The sequence below is a fragment of the Cinclus cinclus genome, chromosome 1 (assembly GCF_963662255.1).
Source record: "Cinclus cinclus chromosome 1, bCinCin1.1, whole genome shotgun sequence".
NCBI lineage: Eukaryota > Metazoa > Chordata > Aves > Passeriformes > Cinclidae > Cinclus > Cinclus cinclus.
The window spans coordinates 45,060,407-45,086,995 of NC_085046.1; the positions used below are offsets into that span (position 1 = coordinate 45,060,407).

The following is a 26,589-nucleotide window of genomic DNA, read 5'->3' on the forward strand; positions in this document are numbered from 1 at the left end:
CCTGGTAACACCATTTCACAAGGAAAGGAGCTTTGTGGCAGGTTCACAGACAGGAAGGCCAGCCAAACCCTCTGTTCCACCCTGGAGGAAGCAGACCAACAAAAGGCTACAGCGGCTCCAGAAAGAAAACCTCTGTATTAAAAGCCAAATAACGCGGAGCTACAATAATAAATACACACTATCTTCAACCAGGAAATACAGTGTGATAGGTTCATTAAAGTTCAGCTTCAGCAATAACAATATATATACTGCTTCGGTTCTCCATTCTGTCAAAGAGAGACATCCCTTTCTGCCCATAAAGGAAAAACCCATTCAAACAACATCCTATACAAAAACGTTACTCTGACAACAAATGCAGCCGAATTGGAGGGTCTTTGATTTCCTCCACTGAATTTTTAGAGGGGCTTTTTCTTGTTTGGTTGGTGGTAGTTTTTTGTTTGTTTGGGGATTTTTCCCCCCCTTTTTTTTTTTTTTTGTTTGTTTTGGGGGGCGGGGTTTTTCTGTTACTAAAAGTTTCGTTTAAAACGGGTATTAAAGATAAAAAACGCGCGCTTATGAATTGGTCCCCTCGGGGCCGGGCCGGGCGCTGAGGCGGCCCCACGTCCCGCCGCGCACCCGTGGTACGCTGCAAACAAGAAAAACACGACAGAGTCTGTCCCGCGTCCCTGCACAGCACAAGACGAAGAGAAGGGGGTCACCGAGAGAGGCTACTTGGCGGCGGCGGCGGTGCCGGCGGTGGTGCCGCGGCGCTGCTCCATGCCGTTGGGCAGGAATCCGGCGATGATGGGCACGGGCCAGATAAGGGCGGCTACGCTCCACACGATGATGACCAGAGTCATGAAACACGCCACTAAGGTGGACTCGATGGGCTTGCGGTTCATCCGCCAGCCCGGCTCACCCTTCAGCTCCTCCAGGCTGAAATCCAGGCAGCAGAAATTCAGCGGCTCCCCCTGCAGCCAATACTGGCCGGGCTCGGCCGCCGGCGGGTAGGAAAGCGAGGAGGAGGCGGCGGCCGCGGCGGCCGCGGCGGCGGGGGGCTGGGGCGCGGTGCCCCGCAGCCGCCCGACCCGCCTGCTCCGTACCCAGCTGCAGCCCACGCAGAGGCGCAAGTCCTGCTGGGCGCCGCCAGCCGCCAGCCCCAGGTGCTCGATGAGCAGCGGCGGCCCCACGCGGTGGAAGGCGGCGGAGAAGAAGGCCCGCCCGTGGTTGTTGGTGGAGAAGAGCAGGAGGTCGCACTGGATGCCCAGCGGGCGGCTCCAGCGTACCAGCAGTGAGCTCAGCATCTGCCGCTGCACGCTGATGTTGCAGTGCGGGTCCTCGGCGGGCTGCGGCTGGGGACGCTGCTGCTGCTCCTGCCCCGGTTGCTCCTGCCCCTGCTGCTCCTGCCCGGAGGTGGTGGGAGCGGAAGGGAAAGGCTCTTGGCTAGGGACAGCCGGCGTGCCCGGGCTGTAGGTGCTACCTTCCTCCTTGCTCGCTGCCCCGTCGAAGTCCATCTCGAGGCTGCCCAAGGAGCGGGAGGAAGAGTTGGCAGCGGGCAAGAAGAGCTCCTGCTCCTGCTCCTCCTGCCCCCTGGTAGCCGCCGAGGGGCTCCAGCCCTGGCAGGGCGGCAGGCAGGCGACTAGCAGTGCTGGGAAGAGCAGCGGCAGCATGGCATTAACTCAGAGCCGAAGAGGAGGGACAGGAGGAGGAGGAACGGGAGGCTGCATGGCGCTGCTGGCTGCCATCTGGGAAGGGAGGCACAGTGCTCTCTCCGAGCGAGCGAGAGAAAGGGAAGGAGGGTGGAGGCAGGCGAGGGGGTGGGAGCGGGGCTGGGGCTGCCGCGGCGACGAGCCGAGCGCGCCGGGAGCCTCGGTGACGGCAGAGGCTCCCCCCTTCCCCGCCTCCTCCGCCCCCGGCCCGGCCCGGCCCGGCAGCGCCCCGCCGGAGCTGGCTCCGGGCACCTGCCCTCCTTCTCCCGGGTCGCGGGCCGGCAGCGGCCGCCCCTGTCCCCTCAGCCGGAGAGCCTCTCCCCACAGGGACACCCCTCTCCCGCGCCGCCACCGCGCTGGGGCCCCCCGTGTCCGAGGGGAGAGCGCGAACCTCCCAGCTCCACCGCCGCCGAGCTCTCACCCGCAGGGGCTGCCGTGGTGCCCGCGGCTCCCCCTCCTCGGTGGGCAAGGGCAAGGAAAAGGGGCTGGCGGCTGGCAGCGCCCTCCCGCCGCCGCCTGGGGCCGGGCCGGGGGGCGCGGATCCGGGAATAGCATCCAGGAACCGACGCTTTCACTGCGACTTTATAGGAAGGGAACGGGACGGCACTGGGGAGACGCGGAGAAAGGGAGTTTAAACTTCGTAGCTGCGTCCTCCAGAGCGGTGCCCTCCAAGTCCGGACTCGGCCTCAGGATCTGCTCCCTCAGCCCGGCGTTCAAACCTGGCCGTGGACCACAGGCATCCCACCCATCCGACGGGCGCTGTCGGTCCTTGTAGCGAAGATTTAAACGAGGAAGCTGCTTACAAGCAGCACAAAGCTCCTAAGCGTGGTAGCCGTGAGATATGGCAGCGTTTTTGAAACGCTGCTTTATAAGCATGATATTTATAACCGGAACAGATAGTCTGGCTTGTTTTGTGACCCTATGCTAGTTACAGTATTACTCTTGACACGGTTTGAGGCTTGTTATGTTGCAGTTTGACACTCGGAGCCTCGGGCGGGGCCAGAGCTACTGACAAAAATGATGAACATTTCTTTGTCTTTACTTGGAGCAGAAGATGGGATAGAGTTACATTATCCTGGCAGGCATCCAGAACTGAGACTTCTTTGTCTCTGTGGCCCTTTTTTGACAAATAGAGATGCAAACGGAGTACACTAGTCTTCCCTAAAGGATAAAATCGAAGTCCATACACCTCTCCTTTGAGATTGGCATTGGTCCCACAACAGACATGCTCCCACGTCAAAGTGACATATGGACACATTCTCACCTGGAAAATGAGTTCCTGTAATATCAGCCTCAAGTCCTTCAGGTGAGTGAGGGTAGTGAATGAGGGTAGAGAGAGTGAATTTTTAAATTTGGTATTATTCAACACAAATGAAGGTAGTGAGTCAGTTTTCTTCTAAAACCCATGCCTAAATATATAATTACAAAATCCAGAATAGTTTGACTTCTATTACAAAGATATCTGAGCAGCAAAATGTGTTTGGTTTAGTCCCAAATTCATCCAAAGGGTACTGGCTACCTATAGTTTGGCTTACTACAGAGGAAGACGCCTGATAAAATGTTCAAAGCAAGCCATTTGCTTCTAATTCTGGATTCATGTTCAAATGTTGCAATACAGTTAATACTTTTCTCAGTGTCTCTTATTTTAGAGTTCTCTAAAATATTTCTCTAAGATATTTTTTATTGCCTGTTGAATGTCTCTACATGCTTCTCTTGATGTCGTTTGTCATATCCACACTCCCACTCATTTGTGGGGCTATCGTATGTCTAGAGACCCCAGACCAGACTGAGAGAGGGCTAGTGTGTAGCAAGTAATGCCAAAAGTGTGAGGCCACTGTGTGCACGAATTACATTGCATTGGGATTTTTGGCACAAAGGACTGGAAATGAAACTAAGCCTCATAAATAAGATTTAGCTCCTGAACACTGTTGCCATATGTGGGTGGCAAATGTTCTCAGGCAGAGTTTCAGTTCTTTTTGGTTTCCACTCCCAGCATCCAATTGAATGCAGTCAGGGGGATTTGCAAAGAAATTGGAGGGGAAAAGATTTCAGCTAAGTTTCTTTTTCTGCAAGGAAGGATAACCTGCCACAGGAAATTTAAATGCATTCAGCATCATTTAGACCTCCATAGCAAAGAGCTAAAGGACAGCAATTTATTTCAGATTGAAGATGCATGGATGCCTTTGACCTATTCCTCTTCATCAAGGAATAATTGACCAAGTGGGTGGAAGAAGCAGAAAGTCTGTTAGATCATTGATTGAAAGGCACTGTCCAGCAGGGCCCTTTACAGATGCTTTATTTCTAGGTCTACCATATAATTGATCTTTGCACAGATTCAGTCGTTCAAGGAGGTTACAGCACACTTGAAAACTTAATAAGCAAAATTACTCTATAGCTCTATTCTGTAATTTTCAGCTATAAATCTCAAAGAACAAAGTAGTTTTTTGGCTGGAGAGGCTGAAGCATGAACATACTGGGGACCAGCCAAAGGTGACCTAGATGTCACAGGCAGATCAGAGTGTAGGTTTTTCAGGTCTGAGTCTGTAGCTGTAACTAGAACTATAATATGTACCATAGGTCAAGGTAGCATTTGTCAGTATGGTAGAGGAGGTATGAAGTGGGCTATAATGAAAACATTTTAGAAGGGAATAATGGGTTAACAAGACAGTAGGAGTTTCATGAGACAGACTGGAGAGCTGTGGGGAGGGTGAAGATTATTAGTAAAGGACGATCTGAATCTTTGGAATTGTTTTAGTGACATTTTAGCTAATAATTTTTAATAAAGTATTGCTTGTGAAATACTTCATGTAAGATGAAATTTAAAAAAAAGCATTTCTGCCCAAGTGTCATTAAAATTGCTTCTCATGAGGGTGCTGTTTCAGAGCTTCAAATCTCACTCCAGCTTGTGAAAATTGATCCTAAGCAGATACTGATTCCAGAAAGAAATCTGTAGTTGCATTCAAGTCTAAAGCTTGTGATGCTCAGGCAGTGTTTCTCAGTTGAGCCAACTTGTGTTGTACTGCACTGAGGAAAGGGAGTAACTATAACTTTTCTTGACAGAGGATATGCTTTTGAGATTGTCATCTCTGAAAGGAGTTGCATGTGGGAGAGAAGACAGGAAAGTAGTGGAGTACAGGGTTGAATATGTAGCTGTATCATCACAGAGATGTGTCTTTCTGTGGAAAGACTCCTGCTGACAATTACAAGGAAAAAGATGTTGGGAGCAAGTATGTGTATTGATGCATTACCAATCCCTGTAAAAGTGCCAGGTAAATAAGGAGAATTTCACATCAGCAGTTGGAGAGGGAGGCTGGGCCCAGAGAAAGAAGTTGGTACTTGAGTCCTCTCAGAAAAAAAACAGTTTCAATTATGTGAAAGGAGTAGGATCAAATCATCCTGGGAATTTTTCTGAGAGATATACTTATTCCTAGCTGAGGAAAAATGTTTCTGTGATACAATTTAGAAGGCTTGGTTGGCTAATGGTTTCACAGCTGATGAGGGGGGAGAGTGTCAGAGTAATGCAAGGAAGTGAACTGATCATGTAATGTCTATGGAATGTGTCCTGTGAAGAGTCATCCATAACCAGTGGTTTGCTGGTTGAGGAAGGAGCTAAGGGATGTTTTGTATTGCCCATCGAGGTATTTCTTTGATTGTAAGTACAGTAATCAGGACTTCCACTCTCCTTTTTTCTTGGTATTCTTGTTGATTTGCCAGAAGTTATTTGTGATTAAATACTTAAAGGCCACTGAAGCTTCTGAAATAGATAACAGAAGCTGTTTAGGCTAAGCAGCTTGCTAATGCTACATCATGTCAGAATGATTTATCTGCAGAGAACAGAGATCATGTGCTGCACACAGCAAACCAGAGTTTTGTACCACTCTTTACCTGAATATCAGAAGCCCAGACAAAGAGAACAGTCAATTGGCAAGCAGGCCATCAACAAGGGCATAATCTCTCCAGAGAAGTCAACACATCTCTCAGTAAAAACACTAAGATCATAATTTCACAGGCATTTCTACCATCAGCAGATTCTGCCTCTGCACCACCCTCTCAGTTATACAAACAGATGTCCCTGAAGCCATAAAATGACCCACGTGCAAGAGCTGGGGCAGATGACTGCAATTCTAAAATAACTTTGATAATCATGCCATATTTAATTCAAAAACAGTAAATACTTTCATCCCACCCCTAACTACAATCTTTAGCCCCTTTTCGAGATCACCACACACTCCTTCAAAAAGCTGTACCTGCACAACAGCTGAGTCAAAGGAAGGGGTTTGAGCAGTGATGGCCAGGGCTGTTTACTGGATGTTAAAATGGGCTCTGGTGGGGCTCCTGTGGTCTGCAAGTCACACAGATGATGGAAGTGTGGACCACGGGAAAGCAACCACTAGCCAGGCCTCCTAGAAGGAGTACTGAAGAGGAGTTACCTATGGCAATTACTACAAAATGGAATCCATCTGTAAATACAATTGCTAGAAATCAGGAAAACATTTTTCAGAGAATCAGGTGGTATCAGTAAGACAGAGGGCCTGATGGATGAGGGCACTGAGAGGTTTGAGGAGTACTTAGGAACTCATCTTTGGTATTCCACTAAACTGTATATTGTAGGAGACAGACTAAAAACACTGTTTAAATTCTAAAGATCAGTGTGAAATATATGTAGAGAATGCTAACCAGCATGTATTAACAGACTTTCAGATTTTTTTTTTTTGTAGCATGCTTTATATGGGTTGAGTCTTTTAGACAAAAATCAAAAGGGGAGAAAAAACAGGAAAAAAGATTCTGTGGGAATGGGTATAAGAGAGTATTCCAAGAAATAAACTTTGCACCTCCACAGCTGAAGGTGATCTTGAGGTAATCGCAGAATATAAAAAACCCCTATAATATAGGTTGGATATGTCTACTTGGCCTACAATGAGTGTTAAATGCAGTATTTTCATGTATTCCATTTATACAATGAAGTTTTTAAGATTGGATTTAACATGAAGCAGTGTTCCAGAAGATTGGATTAATCTTCTTGCCTGGGTTCCCACTTGCAGGTTGATCAAAACCCTCACTCATGTGAGACTTCCTCCCAGCTGAACTTCTAAAGCTTAGGTAAGATTGAGCCCTGGACTATATTTATTTTGTCTTGTAACTTCCACACTTGCTTATTTTATATTGTATTGGCCAGGAGTCTGACTATATTTATAACCTATTTGCCTCATATTTATCTCACAAGCCAATCTGTCCAGTGTTGGAGTTTGGGTGAAACTGGCAAATTTAGGATCTGATATATTGAAAAAAAAAAAAAAAAAGAAGAAGAATCCAAATTAAATGGTGCAGGTAGAGCGAGCAGCAATCTGGGTCATTTTAAAGAAACCTCATATGGGGCTAAATGTCAATGTAAGAACTTTGTTCACACCAGAGCATACACATTGCAGGACTCAGGATTAGTTGCTACCAATTGCTAAAGGCCGTTGTAGGGTGGGTTTGACCAGACTTCATGTGTTCTTGAAGCACAGATCCCTGTCTAAATGATCCCTGGGATTCTGAGCAAGCCCTGAGGTGTCACAGCCATTCTTGAAGGAAAAGAGATCCAGCAAAGCAGTAGTTGTTTTAATGCCAATGCTGTGTAGGTGGCAGGAATGGAAAAACGTTTGGTGTGATTACATATTAAATTGTTCTGCAAAATATTTGTACATAAAATAGCATTGCTTAATGACTATTTTATGAGTTTGCCTTTGGAAAATCTAAACATTTACTACAATAATACATTGAAAAATAGCTCCCTGGAAACATTTAATTCTACAAATACTTTTTTTCCCAGCCTGTTCCGAACATGGCTCTAGGTCTTGTCTTTACTGTTATTTATCTCTGTAGAGAAAAAGAGACAAGTAAAGAAGTCTGGTATTAGTCTGCACTAAGCACATGTGGGCTTGGCCCATACATCCAGTGTTGCCTCAGTCTCTCAGTGGCTTTGAAGTGCAGCTGTGAAATATAGAACCTTGGTTCCTTCAGAAGGCACTTGGACTGTGAAGCAATTCCGTTGCAGGTTGCAGAGGAGAGGAAGACAAGCTAGTTCACAGGTCATTTGAAACTTGTTTTGTTCTAAAGAAGATACGCAAATGTGTGGCATTGTCAATGGCAGTCTATATCCTAACGAATTTTTCCCCAAAATAAGTGAGAATTAGAGAATTTGAGTTCAGGGGGATCCCATGTGCAGGAACCTCCTTTGCCAACATGCAGCCTTGACCATCCTCTGTATTTCTGTTACTAGCTTGTTCTTCAGTGCTCTGATACAGGACAGAGTCTTGGTAAGGGAGTCTACAGCATGGACTTAACTGGTTTCACTGCAGGCTTTTGTCCCCAGCCATAAAGGAAAGTGTAGAATAAAGAAGGAAAAGTGGAGGCTGCAATCAACAAAGTGAGGGTGGGTGGAAGGATAACAAATACCAGAACTGTTATGAGGCATGATTAAATTGAGAAAGGCTTTGAAAGTGAGAACAAGGAGTTTGCATTTGGAGGAGCAGAAGAGGAGAAATGACAAGAGAACTGTGGAAAAATGATGTGCCCAAATGAATGAACAGTTCCAGATGGTGTAGCCAGAGAGATTACAAAAGGGGAGATGTACAGGCCTTGGCTGGGACTTTCAGCAGAGCAAGCTGAGATGAATTGTGATACTTTGGAGATGCTGCATGAAACAAATCAGTGACATTTGAAGTACAGCAGCATCAACATCATCAGTAAAATTAGCAGTAAAAACTAAACTCCTCCCTGCTTCCAGACTGTGCATCATCAACACCTTAGACTGGGGCTCTCAGAGCTGCTGGAAGCTGTTTGCATGCAGAAACAGACTTGAATTCTGAAGTAGCACACAGGTACCACTTGCTGGTCAGCAGAGTAGTTATATGTGTGCCCCTATTATATGCCTTGCCTGCTGTCCCTTCTCCAGTGAGACACTTGCTGTACATCAAACAGGTCAAGAGATTCATCTGCCTCAGAGTCAGCAGAACAGCATTAACTCTTTGTGGAAGTGTCAATGCCAGCAAATGAGGCTGAGTCATCCAAGCAGATACAGCCAGCACCCATTCCTTCAGCTGGGAAGCAGTCCTGAGCTGCCAAAGAGAAAGTGCTAATACTTCCCATTCTGCGCATCAGTCCAGCATTATTATTATTTGCGAAACAGCAGACAGTTTCTAATGTCATATTCAAAAAACTGTCAGCTGTTTCTGAGTTAGATAAGAACAAGATTAAAAAAAAAAGTTCTTAATTTCCAGGGAATTTGCTTGGTAATACTACTTATTTTCCCAGCAATCAGTATGAGCCATAATTAATCACTCAAACCTCAAGTCTTAAACCTTTGCTAAGCTGAAGTAGCTTCATGGAAGTCAAGGGAGTCAGAGCTTTATTTCCTAACTTTTAAAGAATTCATGTCCTAGTCCAACAAAGTCAGCATATGAACAAGGTGGCTGATTGCTTTCAGCGGGACCCTGTACTCACAAATGCTGTTCTGTATGGTATTACGGACTCACCTTTAGTACAGGGGCATGCAAGTAAGAACAAATGCCTGTAAGCCTGATGAATTGAACAAGCAGCAGAAGAATACCAGTTCTTCAGAGAAAAAGATTTTCTATTTTCATGCAAATGGTCCCAGTGTTCTGAAGCAGAAGGAGAAGCTTAGAAAATACATGCAGTACAAACTGCTTGCACTCTAATAGTTTCATATTCACTCAGCATTACCTGCTCTTTCTACAAATAATAATCACAAAACAAGTAAGAAATATAGCTTCTGGCATTATGCGCCTGGTTCTTTGCTGAACTGACCAGGTTTAGAAGGTTTACCTCGATATTTATATCTTGGCTTGATTCTGCAAATTAAAGAGGGATGCATCTCGGCCTTAAGATGTGTATCTTAAATTAGTTTCTGGGATTTCTTGCTTAACCCATGTTCGGGGTTGGTTCTTTCCCTTTTCCCTCTGTGGAATTTTCCCCATTGTCATGCTAAGATACCTGTTGACTGGGCCCTGGTGACAAGGGGGAGGAGAGAGAAGAGGGAAACCCCACGAGATTCAAACAGCCAGAAGAGGAAGCGGAAGGCTCTGGCTCGTCGCACTTTCCCCCGTGGAGTTTGGACAAGAAGGACAATTGCCGCCGCCTCTGCCCCATCACTGCCATCCCAGCATCGGGAACCATCCTCACTGCTGTCGGACCCTGCACTGCTGCTTTCTTGCTGTAACCTGCCACCATCCAGCACTCTGCTGAGCACTGGGACCGACACCGTGAGCGGAGAGCTCTCTCTCCATCTCTCTCTCCCCCTGGGACAGCGCTGCCATCACCCCCAGCCCTCCTGCAGCTCTGCGGGACCTGCCTGACCCCAGCACCGGGAACTGCAGCTCAGGGAAAAGGTGCCTGCAGCCAGAAAGGACTGGGACTGAGTTACTGTTCTGTTTGTGGTTAATTTCATAGTTGTTGTTGGTTTTTGTTTGTCTTGTTAGTGACAATAGTAAAGAACTGTTATTCCTATCCCCATATCTTTGCCTGAGAGCTCCCTTAATTTCAAAATCATAATAATCTGTAGGAAGGAAGGATCACATTTTTCAGTTCAAAGGGAGGCTTCTGCTTTCCTTAGCAAACACCTGTCTTTCAAACCAGGACAACCCATCATGTAAAATGCTACTGTTTCTAACATATACAAGTCCATCACCCACATCATTGCAATTGCCCTTGGCTCTTTTTACTGTGTTACTGTAAAGCACTAGAGCTGACAGTTGGGTTTTTATCTTCTCATGAAGACTGATCGGTGGTAATCTCTCATAACTGTATTCAGCTCCTCTTCTTGAGTTGTAGCTATGAATGAAGGCTTTGTATCTCTTCTCACCTATATCCATACACTACGCCCTAATCCTGCTGCAGCCAACAAACGGTGCTGGTGGAACTGTTACGGCCCCCTGATTTCCAGGCTCTGTTATACAAATCCCAAACTCTCAGTTATGAAAATGTGGCATATGCATATTTGTGCTTTTGGTTACTTCCATTGTAGCTGGGTAAAATCAAAGACAAAAAATAGGATTTAAAAATAATCCCCTGTCTTCTTATTTCAAGACAGGAAAATTTAATTAGTCTCTATGGGATTTCCATGTGCCATGACGGTCAGGGATGCTGACACCACTGGACCACTATAATAAAGTGGATAATCTGAGGGAGAGTTTATAATACTTTAATTAGCCTATGCCTTATGAGAATATTACTTCCTTTGTATTATCTGCATATTTAAATATTGAATTAGCTCTCATCCCCAACATAAAATACTCATTGGCTACATTTTCTTCTTCATGACAGTTCAATTACATCTGCAAGCAGCAGGTTGGATCAAAACCTGTTTTCCCAGCTTTACTGCATATTTACAAGTGCAATGCCGGAGGAGAAAGTATTATATTCCACAGGGAAGCAGTTGGCTCAGAAGTTTGATTCAGGATTACCTGACTATCCTGGCTTAGAAGTTCCTCAATTTCCTTTCTGTTAACTTGTGTTCATGCTTTTGTGTTTGATTTTAATGCGCATCTCTTGACGCTGATGCCTGCCAATATGCGTATTCCTGCCTACAGTAAAACAGATGGCTTCTCTGTGCTTCAAAGTGATAGATGTTAATCCACTGATCATGACTTCTGAAGTATCTCTGAATGGATGTCAGAGCCTTTATGTGCAGAGCAGTAAATAATATATACAATGTAACAATATAACTTTTAAAAAAAGCCCATTGTAATTCTTGGACTTTCTGTTTTGAACTTTGCTATCCATCCCTGTAGAGTTTTTGTTTTCTAATACACTGATGTCAAATCCTTGCTCAGAAGGCTGGACCTGACTCACATGCTTAGAGGCTGCAGAAGTTTCCCCAGGCAGCACAGGTTTTCTGCCTGCAGTATCTGAACCAATAGTCCCAGTCCTATGATTTGTACCCAGCAGTTCTGAGAATGCCTAACTGGGACTCCATCTCTCACTGGGTAAAGTGACCTGTTTTAGTTTATTTTCACTTTCTGCCAGCAGCCCTGCTTAAATCAGCCTACTGTGTGGTTGGTCCTAGGAGACAAGAAGCACATTCTGAGTTCAGGGGCATTTTTATCTCACTTCTATCCTCCCTGCTTCTAGCCTACAAATTGGAAGACAGATTTGATATGTCAGCAGTGATAAGAAGGAGGCTTCTTAATGGGAATGTTAAGTAAAGGTAGTTGCTTGTTAAACTGGTGATTGCATAAGGAGAAATTGCACAGACATCAGTGCTATATTTTAACAAAAAAAAAGTGCCTTACAGAGAAAATCATGTTACAGGAACATAATTAGGAAGAGGCATGAAACATTAGTCTTAGTTTGGAAGAATTTTTGGGTTTTATGTGATTGGAGGAGGTGGGTATTAGACTCTCCAGCTGTTCTCCCTGTTGTCAAGTACACCAGTAGCTGTTTTTCTCTACAGATTTTACAAATGCTGATGCTATTTTTATCCTATAACTTTATACCTTTTAATGCACACATAAGGGACAAAGATGAATTTAATGAACAGGATTCACTGAGGCTCTACTGATAAGTGAAAATTAATACACTTGAATTTGTATCATTACTTCCTTATTCAAAACAGTGTCTTTAAGCATCAAACATTGACATGATATGGTATAAGGATTTCCCCAGTGCTAAAATAAAATTATATAATTTAAGCAAAATTGTCCATATAACTTGAATCTGAGGCTTAACTGACACAGGTGGTCTTGTGACAGTCCTTGGAAGAAACTTTGACACAAGAACTGGGGTTTTGTTTTTGTGTCACTCCTGAAAAGAGGAGCTTAAGATATGCTTGAAAAAGGCATCTTCAAAGGCAAAGTCCAAAAGCAGTTTCAAGGCAGTAGAGCTTCTTTTGTGAAAATCCTTGTTTACTATAATTAGAACTGGCTTAGGCTGAGGCCTCTTCCACAGAACATTCTGACCTTAAATAAATGGCTATAAAATCATTCTGAGGTAGAACTGGAAAATCAAATTCCTCAGGAATTTAAAATTCAAAATATCTTTGTGTCCAAGCTATTATTCTATGGATTTTAAGGAGCTGTCTTACTACTGTCGTGTCAATAACAAAAACTGCTTTATGCCAGCCATACTATCTTGATTAATTTTGCATAGACTTTTCATTAAATTAATGTCTCAAATATCCCACATCTACAATATCATGTTTATATATTATCTAATTATTTAATACTAAATACAGAAGGTAATACATACAAAAGCCAATGATCAAGCAATAACACCAAAAGCAATTTATTAAACTAAGAATTTCTACAACATCACAACAAAACTAAAAAGGTGAGAGGGTTGGTTGCATCACTGAAAACTGAACTAGAAAGTTGCAAGTTGCCACTAATGGTTTGATTTTGACAAAGACACATTTTGTACCAACTTTATGGGCCACGCCTTTGGCTCATTTACACACCTAACACTGCCTTGATTATTAGCTTTGTTAGAAAAATCCTTTGTAGAGATTTTACATCTGGTCACTCACAGACGGTCAGATTCTTCTAGTCCTCATAATATACTGTGTCCAGTGTGCCAGGGCTACAAAAAGGTATGGATAGGAATGCCAAGTAATTTATTCTAAAGGCCAGATTACAAGGTTTACATCAACATCATCCTGTTGGTTTTGACAGATTAAGACAGGAGAGTGGAGAGACCTGAGACCAAAATTTCATTTGCAATATGGCCAGGCATCTGGTGAAATAGTGGTCTTCTCTATGATTTCAGAAGTAATTTATTGGGTCATGTTTTTCAGCTAAGAGAAACTGCTTTTGAAGTAAAATCCCTTCAAAAAGTAATTGTTTCACTGAAAGTATTTACTCCTGAGTCCCACAGGGACTGTCAGCACTAAATTAAGATCCCCAGGAGTTTACCACTGAAGTTGATCATTGTTTATATAAATGGTATACCTGTACTATGACTGCACCTGGATCCACTCAACTTGCTTCAAAGGACTTACAATAGGCACTAGAAAAATACATGGATTGTAACTTTGTCCATGCTCTAATACATCCCATGAAACTACTCCAAGAACTGAATGCCTATATCTGAGGTAGGAGGACCCCATAAATACACATACACTCATCTCTATGTTGTTTACAGGTAATATGTTCATGTGAAAGCTTATTTTCATTTTCCTGTGAGTTTTCTTTAAAAGCCAGTTGAATGGAAGGCAGTTCCAGGCCCCCAATATTCTGTCCCCAGTATGGTCTAGTGAAAGACTGCATCAGAAAAGGCCCTGATGGGAATCCTAATCCTTTGAACAACTTGTCTGGTAACTGGGCAGAACAGTATGCTTCATTCTACCACTTCTTCCTCCATCTTCAACCCATGATGGCAAACATCTGGGAGTATGTCCTACACAAGCAAGAATAGCTAAGAACAGAACAGGTAAATTAGAAGGGACCACTGGACCACTTAGTCCAACCCTCTGCTCTAATCTGGGACATCTAGAGCAGATTGTTCAGGGCCATGTCTGGTCAGGTCTTGAATGTCTCTGAGGATGGAGATTCTACAGCCTTTCCAGGCAACAACCTATGGCAGTCAGATTATCTATACTTAGATGGAATTTGCTTTATTTCAACAGGTGCATATTGTCTCTTGTCCTTTAAGTGGGTAGCACTGATCTACAACTCAGTGGATGTCACTACAGCACCTAGCACAAGGAGAACTAGTTTTGGGAGTGCCTGTGGGTGCCCCGTAGCCCAAAACACCTCCACAGAGAAACAGGAGCAACAGTCATGCAGGATTTCTTTCCCCAACAATTCCCAGAGGGTTTCAGTGCTTTTTGATTAAATTGAGAAAATAATTCATTTAACACCATAGACATTGCTCAAGATAAGCAATGTGTGCTGATGGAGTGGGAACTAAGAGCATTACCACACAGGAACAGTGTGAATCTCCTTGGGTGCTGGAGCTTTTTCTGTGCAGCCAGAGGGTTGGCAGTGAGAGAAACACAAAGGACCCTGAGCCTCAGGCACTGGAGTGTCTGTGTGGGGCAGGAGACCTACTATGTGGGCACACATACTTGTGTTGGGCAGGAGACCTTCTGCTGGACACTTGCACCCCACTATGGGAGCTGGAGGCTCTGCAGAGTGTGGAGGGACAGGCTCAGTATTCTCCTCTCCCCATCCTTTGCCTGAAGTTTGCCATAAAGGTGAAACTGAGGCTCATTTGTCAGGAAAGAATGAAATGATCCCTAAGGTTTCTAAAGCACTCAGAGACCCTTTGGGAAGAAAAGTGCTACATAAATAGAAGCTGATTCCTACAGGTTATTAATAGATTTATCTGCAAAAGTAATGTAAAAACTACAAGGGAAAGATAATTTTTGAATTAAATTACCATAATTTTTTTCATTGCTGTCTCTTTTCAGAAGACCTGGATTATATTCCTAACAATGATAGGTTTGAATAAGAGACAGGGTTTGTGTGGGCCAGAGGTGGGAACAGAGAAGGAGACTAATTATATCTTTTTTTTAACCTTTGTATGCAGCTGGGCAGGATAAAAATGAATTATGCAACCAGCAGCTGAGCTGTTATCCCAGTGGAGGCTGCAAAATGGTGTTCAGGTCATCTAGAAATATTATCTAACCTGTCCCATTTTTATTTCTGTAACCACTTTACAAATCATTAAATAAAATTGGTATTTTCTGCATGCTTCACCTAAAGCTCATGCAATTATCCTAAGACAAAACAGATTTTCTTACTTGCTCTTACCTCAACAATGCAGAGGGTGAAGAGCAAGCACTGATGGGGTCTGGGAGAGCTAAAAGTAGCACTCTTCAATGTACCTTTGGAACCTAGGTTTAACAGGCTAAAGATGATGGGACTGCTTTTATAGTCACTCAGATATATAATTTGAAGAGTTTTGTGTGGCATTTATTACAATTTTAATGCATGTTTTGATGTGAGGCTTTGTTCAAAAGTGAGAAGTGGATGGGAGGGTGTAGAGGAGCCTTTAATGCCTGTATTACTCAGCAAAGCAGCAGGCGTCTGACCAATCTTTCTTTGAAGGCAGAAATTATGGAGAAATGGAGGAATATGTTCCCATGAAAAAAGAGCTCTTTTCTCTCTGCTCCTTGACTTTCCTGCCCAAGACTCAGCTCAAACTATGACTTAATCTAACTGGTCTATTTCTGATATAATTTCAGAATTTCACTTTAAAGGGGGCCTGGCATGAATTGGAGTATGTCCCAAACAAAGAAGTTGACCCTTCAGTCTCAATTTTTTGCAAACTCTATTCACACCATTTTGCAGTATCAAAACACAGGGTCTGTGCTCCACAACAAATTAAAACTGTGTGAAACAAAGAGCTTGTTATGAACAGAGCTTTTATATGTTGCTCTGCAACGCTTCAGTTTCATCAGACTTGAACTCCGGAAGCTGAATGAAGTGTCTTTGAGAATCTGAACCCAAATTTTGCTATGTTTTGTATCAGTCTTCCTAGTTCTAATTTGGTCCAATATAGTATTTATTAAGAGTGATCCAGGACACTAAAAGGCTTTAACACTTGCAGCTTGAGCCAACATACCCAATTCAAGAATTTTGGCTACTTCTACTTCTTTTTACTTCTTTTTATTTACACTCTTTTCTTCCCCTCAAGGAAATAGCATCAATTATGGCTGTGTTTTGAAAAGAGAGTGATGAATATGATGCATTTGTTTATTATTGACTTACAGAAAAGGGCAATATATCACTGGAACAGTTGTGCCTGATGTTGTATAAAAGACTTTGATAGCATAAATCTTCCTGTGGATAACCTGCTACCTCAAAGATGAGTTCATGCCATTTTTTTCTCTTAAGTAGTGTAAAAAAGCAAAAATGAAGTAGAAATATTATCCTGAATGTTACAAGTGAAATTCTGTTCCCAGAAGCTCACATTTTACTGAACTGTGATTTTTCCCCATTCTTCCCTTATATAATCTGCGGTGGTTTTAGTATTTGCACTCAAGATCCTGTGACTTTATAATTATTTAAACTCTTAAATGCTAGGTAACCTACTGGCACCTGAATGACTGAATGCATCCCCAGTAAACTGCAAATAATGACCCAGTTAAGCAGTAGCCTTTGCCAGTACCTGTAAAAATGGCCAAGTCAGTTTTTGTACATCATCCCAGTACAGCAGATCTGTTGATAATTTTCCATATAGTGTATAACACTGTCTTGGTTTGAAAAACAGGTATTTGCTAAGAAAAGGCAGAAGCCTCTCTTTGAAATGAAGAGTGTAATCCCTCCTCCCTACAAATTATTATAATTTTGGAATTAAGGGAGCTCTCAGGTAAAGATATGGGGATAGGAATAACAGTTCTTTACTAACCTATCTAACAAGGTAAACAAAAACCAACAATAGTTATGAAATTAACCACAAACAGAACAGTAACTCAGTCCCAGTCCTTTCTGGCTGCAGGCACCTTTTCCCTGAGCTGCAGTTCCCGGTGCTGGGGGCCGGCAGGTCCCGCAGAGCTGCAGGAGGGCTGGGGGTGATGGCAGCGCTGTCCCGGGGGGAGAGAGAGATGGAGAGACCCCTCCACTCACGGTGTCAGTCTCAGTGCTCAGCAGAGTGCTGGATGATGGCAGGTTGCAGCAAGAAGGCAGCAGTGCAGGGTCCGACAGCAGTGAGGATGGCTCCCGGCGCGGGGATGGCAGGAATGCGACAGCTGTGGCGGTCGTTCTCGTTCAGCTCCGCAGGCAAAATGGGACGAGCTTGTGCCTCCCCTCTCCTCTTCTGGCTTTTTCGATATCGCGGGGTTTCCCTCCCCGCCCCCCCCCCCCCCCCCCTTCCCCCTGCCACTGGGGCATGAGAGTGGGGGAAAATTCCAGAGAGAAAAGGGAAAAAAACAACTCCCAACAAACACCAATGCTTGTGTTAGTCCTAATATCACCATTGCTTCTCCAGAGGTATCTGTTGTTCACTTGTCATCCACTTGCTGACATGGCCTTCAGAAGACAGTCTTTTCTGGAGCCCTCATCAGTACACACAAGCATCAGTCACACGGGGGAACAGTCTGCAGCACGCACATCTCTTGGATTTGGGCTCTAGGTCACACAGTTTGTGTCCTTCTAGCATGTTTAGTACAGTGAGATGAATATGAATAAACTCCTAAGCTAGTGAAGATCCAGAAGGTTAAATACCTATGGTTTATTTGTCAGGCCAAGCAAGTGAACGTACTCCAGTGCTTCACTCTTTTATGACACCTCATGAGAAGTGACATCAGCATTTTAGTTCCTGTTTTCTAAACTCTTTATTAGGCTGCTCTTGCTTCAAAACCAACTTTACAATGTTCTGCTGGATGTAGAACCAGTAAGCCTGAAGGGATGGGAGGCTTGATAATGCAACTACCTCCTCATGACTTGAAGGGACTTGCATGTATGTGTTGCACATCTGTAGCTTCTAATACATTAATTCCCAGGCCAAGGAAGAACCCATGGAATAAGCATTTATCACAAACATAATCACAACTGCCCCAAAGGAGCAAACTTTATATAAATAGAAGGAATCAATTTAGGAATCAGCATCACATCTTGAATGTCCTGGAAAGTTATCAGCAGTCCTGCCCTGCCCCAGCAGAGAAGACTTGTGATGGTTTGCATTAGCTATGAAGAAGCAGATGATAGCAGCAAAGTAGATTTAGGACAGAAATCACTGAAAACATCTTTCTAACCAAGGAATTGGAATTGCATTTGGCATTCAAGAAATAAATAAAGCAAGCAGCTGTTGCCTCACATATATTTAATTTCTTTAGGAATTTTTGGGCAAAAGTTTAGTGTTGGCTCTATCAAAAGCAGCACTCATGGTGCTGCCCATTTGCCACACCCAGGCAGGTGCCTGTATATCCCAAAAGTACAATCTCCATTCTAAATTAATAAAATGATCCCCAAATATAAAAATATTAATAAAATTCATGTATTTCACATGACTTCAGGAGGAAGTTACACTGGAATGAAATCATAGGGTGCTCCTTACAGCACAAGTGCCACCTCGAAAACCAGCTCATTTATCCCCAAGCCTGGTGTTTTCTTTGCCAGCCTGTTTTGAAGGGACAGTATAGAATGCACATGGACATGAGGCCTAGACTCCAGATGCAAACAGCACTGTGGAGGAGGGGAAGACCATGTAGATGGAGCTGAATGTACATGTGGGGAAGGCGAGAAATGTCCTGCTGCCTTGCCATCAGCTACTTGGTGATGTAGGGGCTGCTTGTGGACCAGCATCACTTGTGCCAGCACCTGGAATGCTTGCCATGGCTGGCAGAGAGTGGGTGGTCATTGGTTTTTCAGCAGTGCTTTTTGTTTTTTCCCGACTGGGATGCACAATCCTGAATTTCTTTTAAAACTAAAAAAAAATACATATAAATCAATTTCACCATTCCAAATCAAGACAGAGAAAGCAATATATATTATACATGTGCACAGCTACCCTTTGAGGAGATAGACATTTTCCTTTCTGGGCATCAACAGAGGCTTTGCAATTCAGCTATCTTCCCAGGCAGCATTTTTAATTAAAGCTGTAATTTATCTCAAGGAAGAATCCAGAAAATATCTGGATCTTTTTTCCCTTTGTCAATCCTCTCCCCTAGGCAAGGAGATAATGAACTAGTCACTTTAAAATAGTGCTCACCGTGAGCTAATTTATTTATTGAGTTTGAGGGTTAGTACATTCTGCAGATTTCTCCCAGAAATGACAGAATATTTTGAGCTGACTGATTTGAGACCTCAGTGGCTTTAGTTTTCTCCCTGCTTGAAGCTTCGTTCCTGCTGGAGAAGCAAGTGAGTCTCTGGGAAGGGCACTGCAGTAATGGATTGCATTAGAGGAACATGCAGAGACAGACATGAGGTCTTTCATGGGGGATGTGTTGGTCCATGAGATGACAAGAGACACATCACTGCAGCTGGGACATGTGTTTTAGCAAGGCTCCTTAGGGGCATGAAGCCCCACCAAGCCCCAACAAGCACCTTGTGCACATGGAGCAGTGCTGCTGAATTTCTCTCAGCCCACAATGTAAGAGTAGGTGCTGTGCCCAGCTCCCATGAAGCCAACCTGGACATGCAGTACAGGGGATCGCAAAGGTGGGTAAACGCTATGCAGCCGTGGAGATACCTAAGCCCTCAGCAGAGAAGGGGGAACACACTGCATGAAGACAGATACTTCCAGAGCAAAGAAACTGAGACAGAAATAACCTATTGAAAAGTGAAGACTGTGGCCTCATCATAGATCTGTTTGCTTGAAAATTATTCTTACAGATGAGCTAAATAGAAATCTATTATGTTAGGAAACTCATCTAAAGTTTAGCTCCACTCACCCCACTTTTAGCTCCAGATTTACAGACAGTAGGAAACGTTTCAACTAATTGGGAGTCTAGCAACATTTTTATATAAAACCTTACAAGGGAAGAAGATATTTTAAGGAAGGCCTGTGCCATTTTTACCAACCAGATTTGTGTGTGTTACTTGAAAGTATGTGAAAGGCAAAGGGTGAGAATAAACAGCAGGTACAATTTCTGATCAATTCACTTCCAGTATTTAGACTTGGGCACTTGTGGAGCTGAAACTTCAAGTACAATTCATAAGGGAGTGGAATCAAAGACATAAAAATGCCTGTAGAAATCTCTCTAACAAAGTGGCTTTTTGAAGTGTATTTTTGATCTTGAAATATGGGAAGAGTCTGTGAAACTTAAAGACAGTCTTTACTGAATTAACATTGATCTCAGCCTCCTAACAAATTCAGGCTCTCATTTCCATTCAATTATATTTTTACTTAGACCCTTTCCTAAACTTTACTCCCTTTCTTCAGAGGAGGAAACAAATTCCTATCTACTGCAAGACACACCTGCTTATATGCCATCAGAATCAGACATGAAGAGATAATCTAATTCTTTATTTAGATTTATGCAATCTAATGCCTTTATTTGTGCATTTCTTGATGGACTTATCTAGATTTTCCTACACAGTAATTATCCTGTGGTATATTTATATCAGATTATCCTGTTGTATATTTATATCATCCTGTAGAGTTTCCATTAATGCCACCAAACATTCAACCTTGAGCAGTTACAGTAACTTCACAGGACCTGGAAAGGAAATCTCTCTATTTGTAGTTTAGTAAATCAGAAACTTTCATGGTAGTACTTGTTGTAATTCAACAGTGGATTTTAAAAAATGTAAACAGAAACCAGAGGAATCAAATCGAAAATAGCACTGATTGTTGAAGGGAAAATACATAATGACAAGGAAATCAATGAAGGCCTGCCTGTTCACTGTACATACACCTTATTTCTGAAAAAAAAAAAAAAAAAAACATATCAAAAATTGTATGACATTCTTTTTCTGAGTGGAGTATCATATTAATTATTGTCCTTTTTAATTCAGTAGTGGTTATGTTAATGCATGTTCTCTGTCTGTCTTCATAGATCAGCAGCTTGTTTAGTAGATCACTACAAATGCTCCAGGTTTGACTCAGAGATGTTTTCCAAACAGGGTCATTACCGTTGGGTATCAAGATGCTGTCAGCTGCACAGAGAGCTCCCTGTACAAGACTTCATCTTTTGCCCATATCTGCCCATGGCTCTGAGAAGTTGTTCTTTCTTGGTTCCAGCAGAGCTGCCTGAGAACAGCATTGGTTCTGCTCACGGTTGTCTGGAGACTCAGAGCCCAGCACCTGGAAGTACCTGTTTGCCTGCCTCTGCTTCGCTTTGTCAGCTCTCTTTAATCTGTCTGTGGCTGTTGTTTCATATTCATCCTTAAAAGCAAGATGACCCCACTGATTTTTTTTTCTGAAGCAGGTGAAGGAGCATTCAGTGTCCCTTCTTCTGGCAGAGCTGAAGCAGTGGCAACCAATACAAATGGAATGACAGGCAGCTGGAATGGTACAGCTGTTTGCAAAGTGAATTTCTGTGTGTATGTATGTGCATATATAGGTCTGTACATTTTATAATCTGATCATTTCTCTAGAAGAAAAACGGTTCACAGTCTTCAGGGACCAGACTCACCTCTGTTATCTAGTAAAGGGGATGTTTCTGCCATAGTCAGTGAAAAACAGTGCCCCTTTCTTTAAAGAAGAGCTCTTTGAAGCCAGTTCACTATGACTTTGCAGGTTAAGGAGCTTATTCTGTTTCTTTAACCCAAGACAAAGACTTCCCTGAATGAGTCACCCACACCCCAATGTCATTCTTAAGGCATGTCTGAAGAATGAAAGAGGAGTGAGTTTTTATTTTTAACACACCTATTTCCTTTGGCTGCGCTGTGAGTTGAAAAATGTTCATTTGTGATTTCAGTGCCGTAGGGTAACTAGTTTCCTAAAATTCTCCAAAGGAAAGATATTTGCAGTCATAACTTCTTACATGTTTATAGCTATACTTGGGAAAACTTGTATGACCCAGAAATGTTTGCCAATATTTAAGGGGATTTGCTGAACATTGAATGGATCTCTCTTACCATTTAATGATGATTTTTTGCACTCCAGATACTGCTTTTTATCATGGTTCTTGTAATAAGACATCTTTTCTGAAGTTCACCTCTTCTGTATTATGCATAAACACTTACTGTCAGTCTAACTGATTACTGAATTACTAAATTGCTAAGTTGGATGGATTCAGTAATAACTCATTGTAGCATCAGATTAAGTCCTACTTTTCTTTTCATACTCCATTCTAAGAGTAGTTGGTATATTTATTTTTGGCAGTACACTAAAACCTAAGTCAGTGTTACTTAATGTATAGCATATCCTTGATATATGCTGGTCCATTAAACAAAGCAATGTGTTCATAACCTCTTCCACAGACTAATTATTCTACACTATTTGAGTATCCACATTTAAAATGTTCCTTTGCCATAGCACACATAGGACATTCAGCTCCTCTGATCACAATCCCATGTGGGATCTGGGTATCTGTGCTGCAATGGTAAATCCTGTGCTTGCTTTATGAATAAGCTTGATTTTGAACTTAAACAAATAAAAGGTGAGAATTTTTTCCTCTGCTTACAATCCTTATCTTTGGCTTGAAAAAGGAGAAACAACCAAGAAATTATGAAAGCAAGAAAATCTTCTGGATTCCAAAGGTATTACTGCCAAGAACCCAAATACGTAAAACACAGACAGTCAAATAGCCAAGAACATCTTTTCATAACTCACATAGCATCAAATTATTTCATGTGTCTTTAATTTTCTATTATTAGGAGCTGGACTTGTGTAAAATATTATGAGATGAAAATATTCTTTCTATTAAATAACTATATATAATTACCTAAAATCTTATTATTTTGATGAAAATGTCTACTAGTCATAACAATATATTGGAACATGTAAGTACTTATCATACATATAAAGAAACTTTTTTTGCTAGCAGATGGGGTATTTAATTCTATTTCCATTCCTTTCCCAACAAACAGACATTTTTTTTCATTCAGTGCAGGCAAGTTGCATTGGTGTACTTGTCAAACCTTGATTTTGCCAAAAGTATTTAGGCAATTCTGATGTCAAAAAGAATTTGTTACCTAAAATATCACAGAGGATCTGGGCATAAACTCCTCAGAAAAAAACCTGGGACAAATCACATTTCAATTTCAATAAATTGGGGGGCATTTCCCCATGCACAAATAGCTTAATTTGGACTGATAGATATTTGCATAGTTGGTAAAAAAAACTTTGGGGGGAAGAAAAAAGAAAGCAGAGGTGAAGAAGAGAACAAGAGCAAAGAGTCCCATAATTCCAGAGAAAAGGGAAGTAAATTCTTTGAGTATTGGAGAAGGCTGAAGAAGGAATAGGAAGAATCCCCAGATGTGGTAAAGTTCTTACAAGACTAAAAACAAAATTTCAAATGTTAGCAATTACTTTCAAGGTGTTATTAGCCATTGCTAGTGTGTTGTCATGGGGAGAAAAAGGCATCAGCATCAAAGGAAACAAGAAATCTAATGAAGAAAGAAATTGAAGGAGCAATTTGCATCTATATGGTGGAACAATCTTCAGAGGCATTTTTGTTAATTAGAAGGTTTGAGCTGCACACACTAGAGTACTGAGAGGCTGGTGGAAGTCTCCAGATATGTTCCAAGGCAGCAACTTGTATGGTCATGGAACATTTCTACAGCATCACAATTTATCAGCGAATTGAGTTATTTTTCCTTCATCACTTGAAATCTGACCCTCAGAAGGGAAAATGACCAGCTGCTTGCAGGAGCCTGTTTCTCTGAGCAAACATATTTACTCGTATTTTCTTCCAGAACTTTTGATACTCACTCTATCCACTGGGGTGTGACTATGAGTGTCCCTAGTCTTGTGATAATTTGTTCTTCTTGTGTTGCAGGTTTTATTAATTTCTTATTATAGTTTTGTGAGTGTTTAGAGGCCTACATATCTATTCTGAAAAAATAAATAAAATATACAGAAAGGGAGAAAGAGACTAATTCCCTGCTCCACTGAAATTAATGAAGCCAGAACAGAAATCAAATTTAGCATACTTTCTGGTAGAGTTCAGGGCTTCAGATGTTAGTCAGGTGGATTTTTTTATCATTAGCATCTAAAATTTCAAATAGCAGAAGCTGAGTTCTTAAATCTATACATATTCTAAGAATAACAAAAAAATGATTTATCTAGACTTCCTTACATATAACTGATTTTAATGAAACCAAATTTTTTATTCTATAGACTTTTTTAACCATAGACAGAACTTTTCATCCTTTGTACAGGAACTCCCTCAGTATGAATGCTTTATCCTTCCTTTCTACCTCTTATTTCCTTCATCTGGGACTTTCCCTGGTCCCCACATTCTCCATTCCCTGGCTGTGTCCCCTGCTTCAGAATATACCATGTCCCAGCCCCTTTGCTGTGCACCGAGCTCTGTTCCTTTAGTGGATAATTGCCTGCAACTATTTCACCCAAAAACAATTGCTTCCCATCCAGTTTCATATCCTTACTGGAGTCAAATTGATTCAGAGCCTAAAATTATCCCTGAGGTCAATTCCACTGACATAAATACAGGGGATTTAACTCCGTGTTTTCCTTTCAAACACAATTTTTTGAAATTTCAGTCTCATGTATGTTTTCAAAACACATTTTCATTGAAAAGTATGAAAGGAAAAGCTCATTCATTCCCTCTGAGTAATACCTATTCTTTGCACCCAACAGTGGCTGGAAATATAAAAAATATTTTTTTAAAATCAAAACAAGCACACTTCTTTCACAGCTTACTTGCTTTTCCCCTCATTACCAATCTTTTGCTGTAACCATGGATCTATCTGTAATAACGTATTTTGCGTGTACTAAACTTTGTATTGCTGAAAAAGCACTGAACAAACTTGCCTGGAAGTCTCAGATGAAGATTGCTTAAAGGATGTGGCTGAAACAAAAAAGTGTTTCTACCATTCCATAAATAAATCCTCCTAAGTGTAAATTGTGACTGTTCCTCTTTCCATCTAAACAATTCAGGTTTTTCAGAGAGCTGCTCTTATGTAAGATTAGAGAGCTGTCTCCATGACATGATGCTCTGCTTCTCTTCACCATTAGTTGGGCGTTAGTTGTTCTGGCTGTAAATAGACAGGCACAGATGGTACCACGATTCTCCGAGCCTCCACACATCTTGCACTGCAAGGATTTTTGTTATTCTTGCTATGTCTGTAGCAGCTCCTACTCTTTCCTAACAGTTTGTTGAGAAGAAAAATGGAAGGCTAAAGAACAATCAGTCCCTTTCCTCTGTAAGATTGCTGAAATCTTTAGACAGGACAGCAGCATTCATTTTTACTTTTTGTCTTTGCTAGGGGAATACAGCCATGGGCTCATCAATGAAGCAAAATTTCTACCATGTTCTTTATGTGAAGTCAGTCATTCCCAAGACAGCTGAGATGCCTGAGGCAGACTAGATGCCCAAAAAGTATTAAATTGTGAGACTCAAGTGGTACATCCTCCCTCAGTTCCCTACAGCTCTGACCACCACAGTTAAAGCACCATAACAGATAAAAGAGAACCTGGTATCTTGAAAGACTGTCTCAGTGCACAGGAAGAGCATTTTCAGGAAAACAAGCTGGAACAATCAGCAACGCTGAATCAGGAGAGAGCATGGATAGGAAGGATGTGACAGATTCATATTCCCTGCTCCTCATGCCCACCATGGAAAAAGTAAAATGGGTGCTGCTCATTAGCCTTTCACATAACAGAAGAACAAGATGTTAAATTAATTTGAAATCTGATAAAAGGAAGTCAGTTTTATTGAAAGTACAGTTGACCTGATACAGTAATCATTGAAATCAAAAACTTAGTAAAGCTGTAACAAGGATTAGATGTTTCTATATATTATTAAAATATCCATTTAATATTTTCTCTCTCCCATCTCATGTAAGGTTATAACCTTCTTTGTCTCTAAAAATGTCAATTTACGAATAAAAAGATAAGAAGTAGTGTTCCTTTCTATAAGCAGACAAATCTCCTATTTGTTTTCTACTTGGTTTTTCATCATCTTTCTCTACAGTCTTGGTGAATGGAAGAATCAGTGACATAGTAATGGGTGGGCAGTACACCTGCTCCTTGACACAAGTTCCTGCATTTTCACCTATGAAGCTACTAACAAGAAGAAAACTGATAAAGGTTAGTCAGTGTGTTCATGAATGGCTCATCTCAACCCTGGCCCTCATATTTTTTGTTTAAATCTGTGTAACATTTTTTGGGCAACTGAGATTTTTCAGATACGCTAATGCCACTGAAGTAAACAGAGAGGTAAAAGCTGTAGATGGAATGCAAATTTCTCTTTTTCCACCCTCCTTCCTCCAAAGAAAGACATTGAAATAGCAGCAATGCAGCTGTGAGCTTGGTCTGGTGAAATACAGACCCAATGAAACCCACTCAAGTTCATAGTCAGGGGATGGTTTGCTCCCTCTTCGTCCAC

At 42.1% G+C, this 26,589-nt stretch overlaps 1 protein-coding gene across 1 annotated transcript; it reads right to left on the bottom strand.

Annotated features, from left to right (window-relative positions):
- Nucleotides 1-474: 474 nt before the first annotated feature.
- TMEM158 (transmembrane protein 158) lies at nt 475-1,649 on the bottom strand. Its single transcript, XM_062497081.1, has one exon. It carries the CDS (start codon nt 1,647-1,649, stop codon nt 708-710), a length of 942 nt encoding a protein of 313 aa, XP_062353065.1. The 3' UTR covers nt 475-707.
- Between the last annotated feature and the right edge of the window lie 24,940 nt (nt 1,650-26,589).

Excerpts from the sequence above, each read along its gene's own strand:
- TMEM158 (XM_062497081.1), bottom strand. The coding sequence starts at position 1,649 with ATGCTGCCGCTGCTCTTCCCAGCACTGCTAGTCGCCTGCCTGCCGCCC.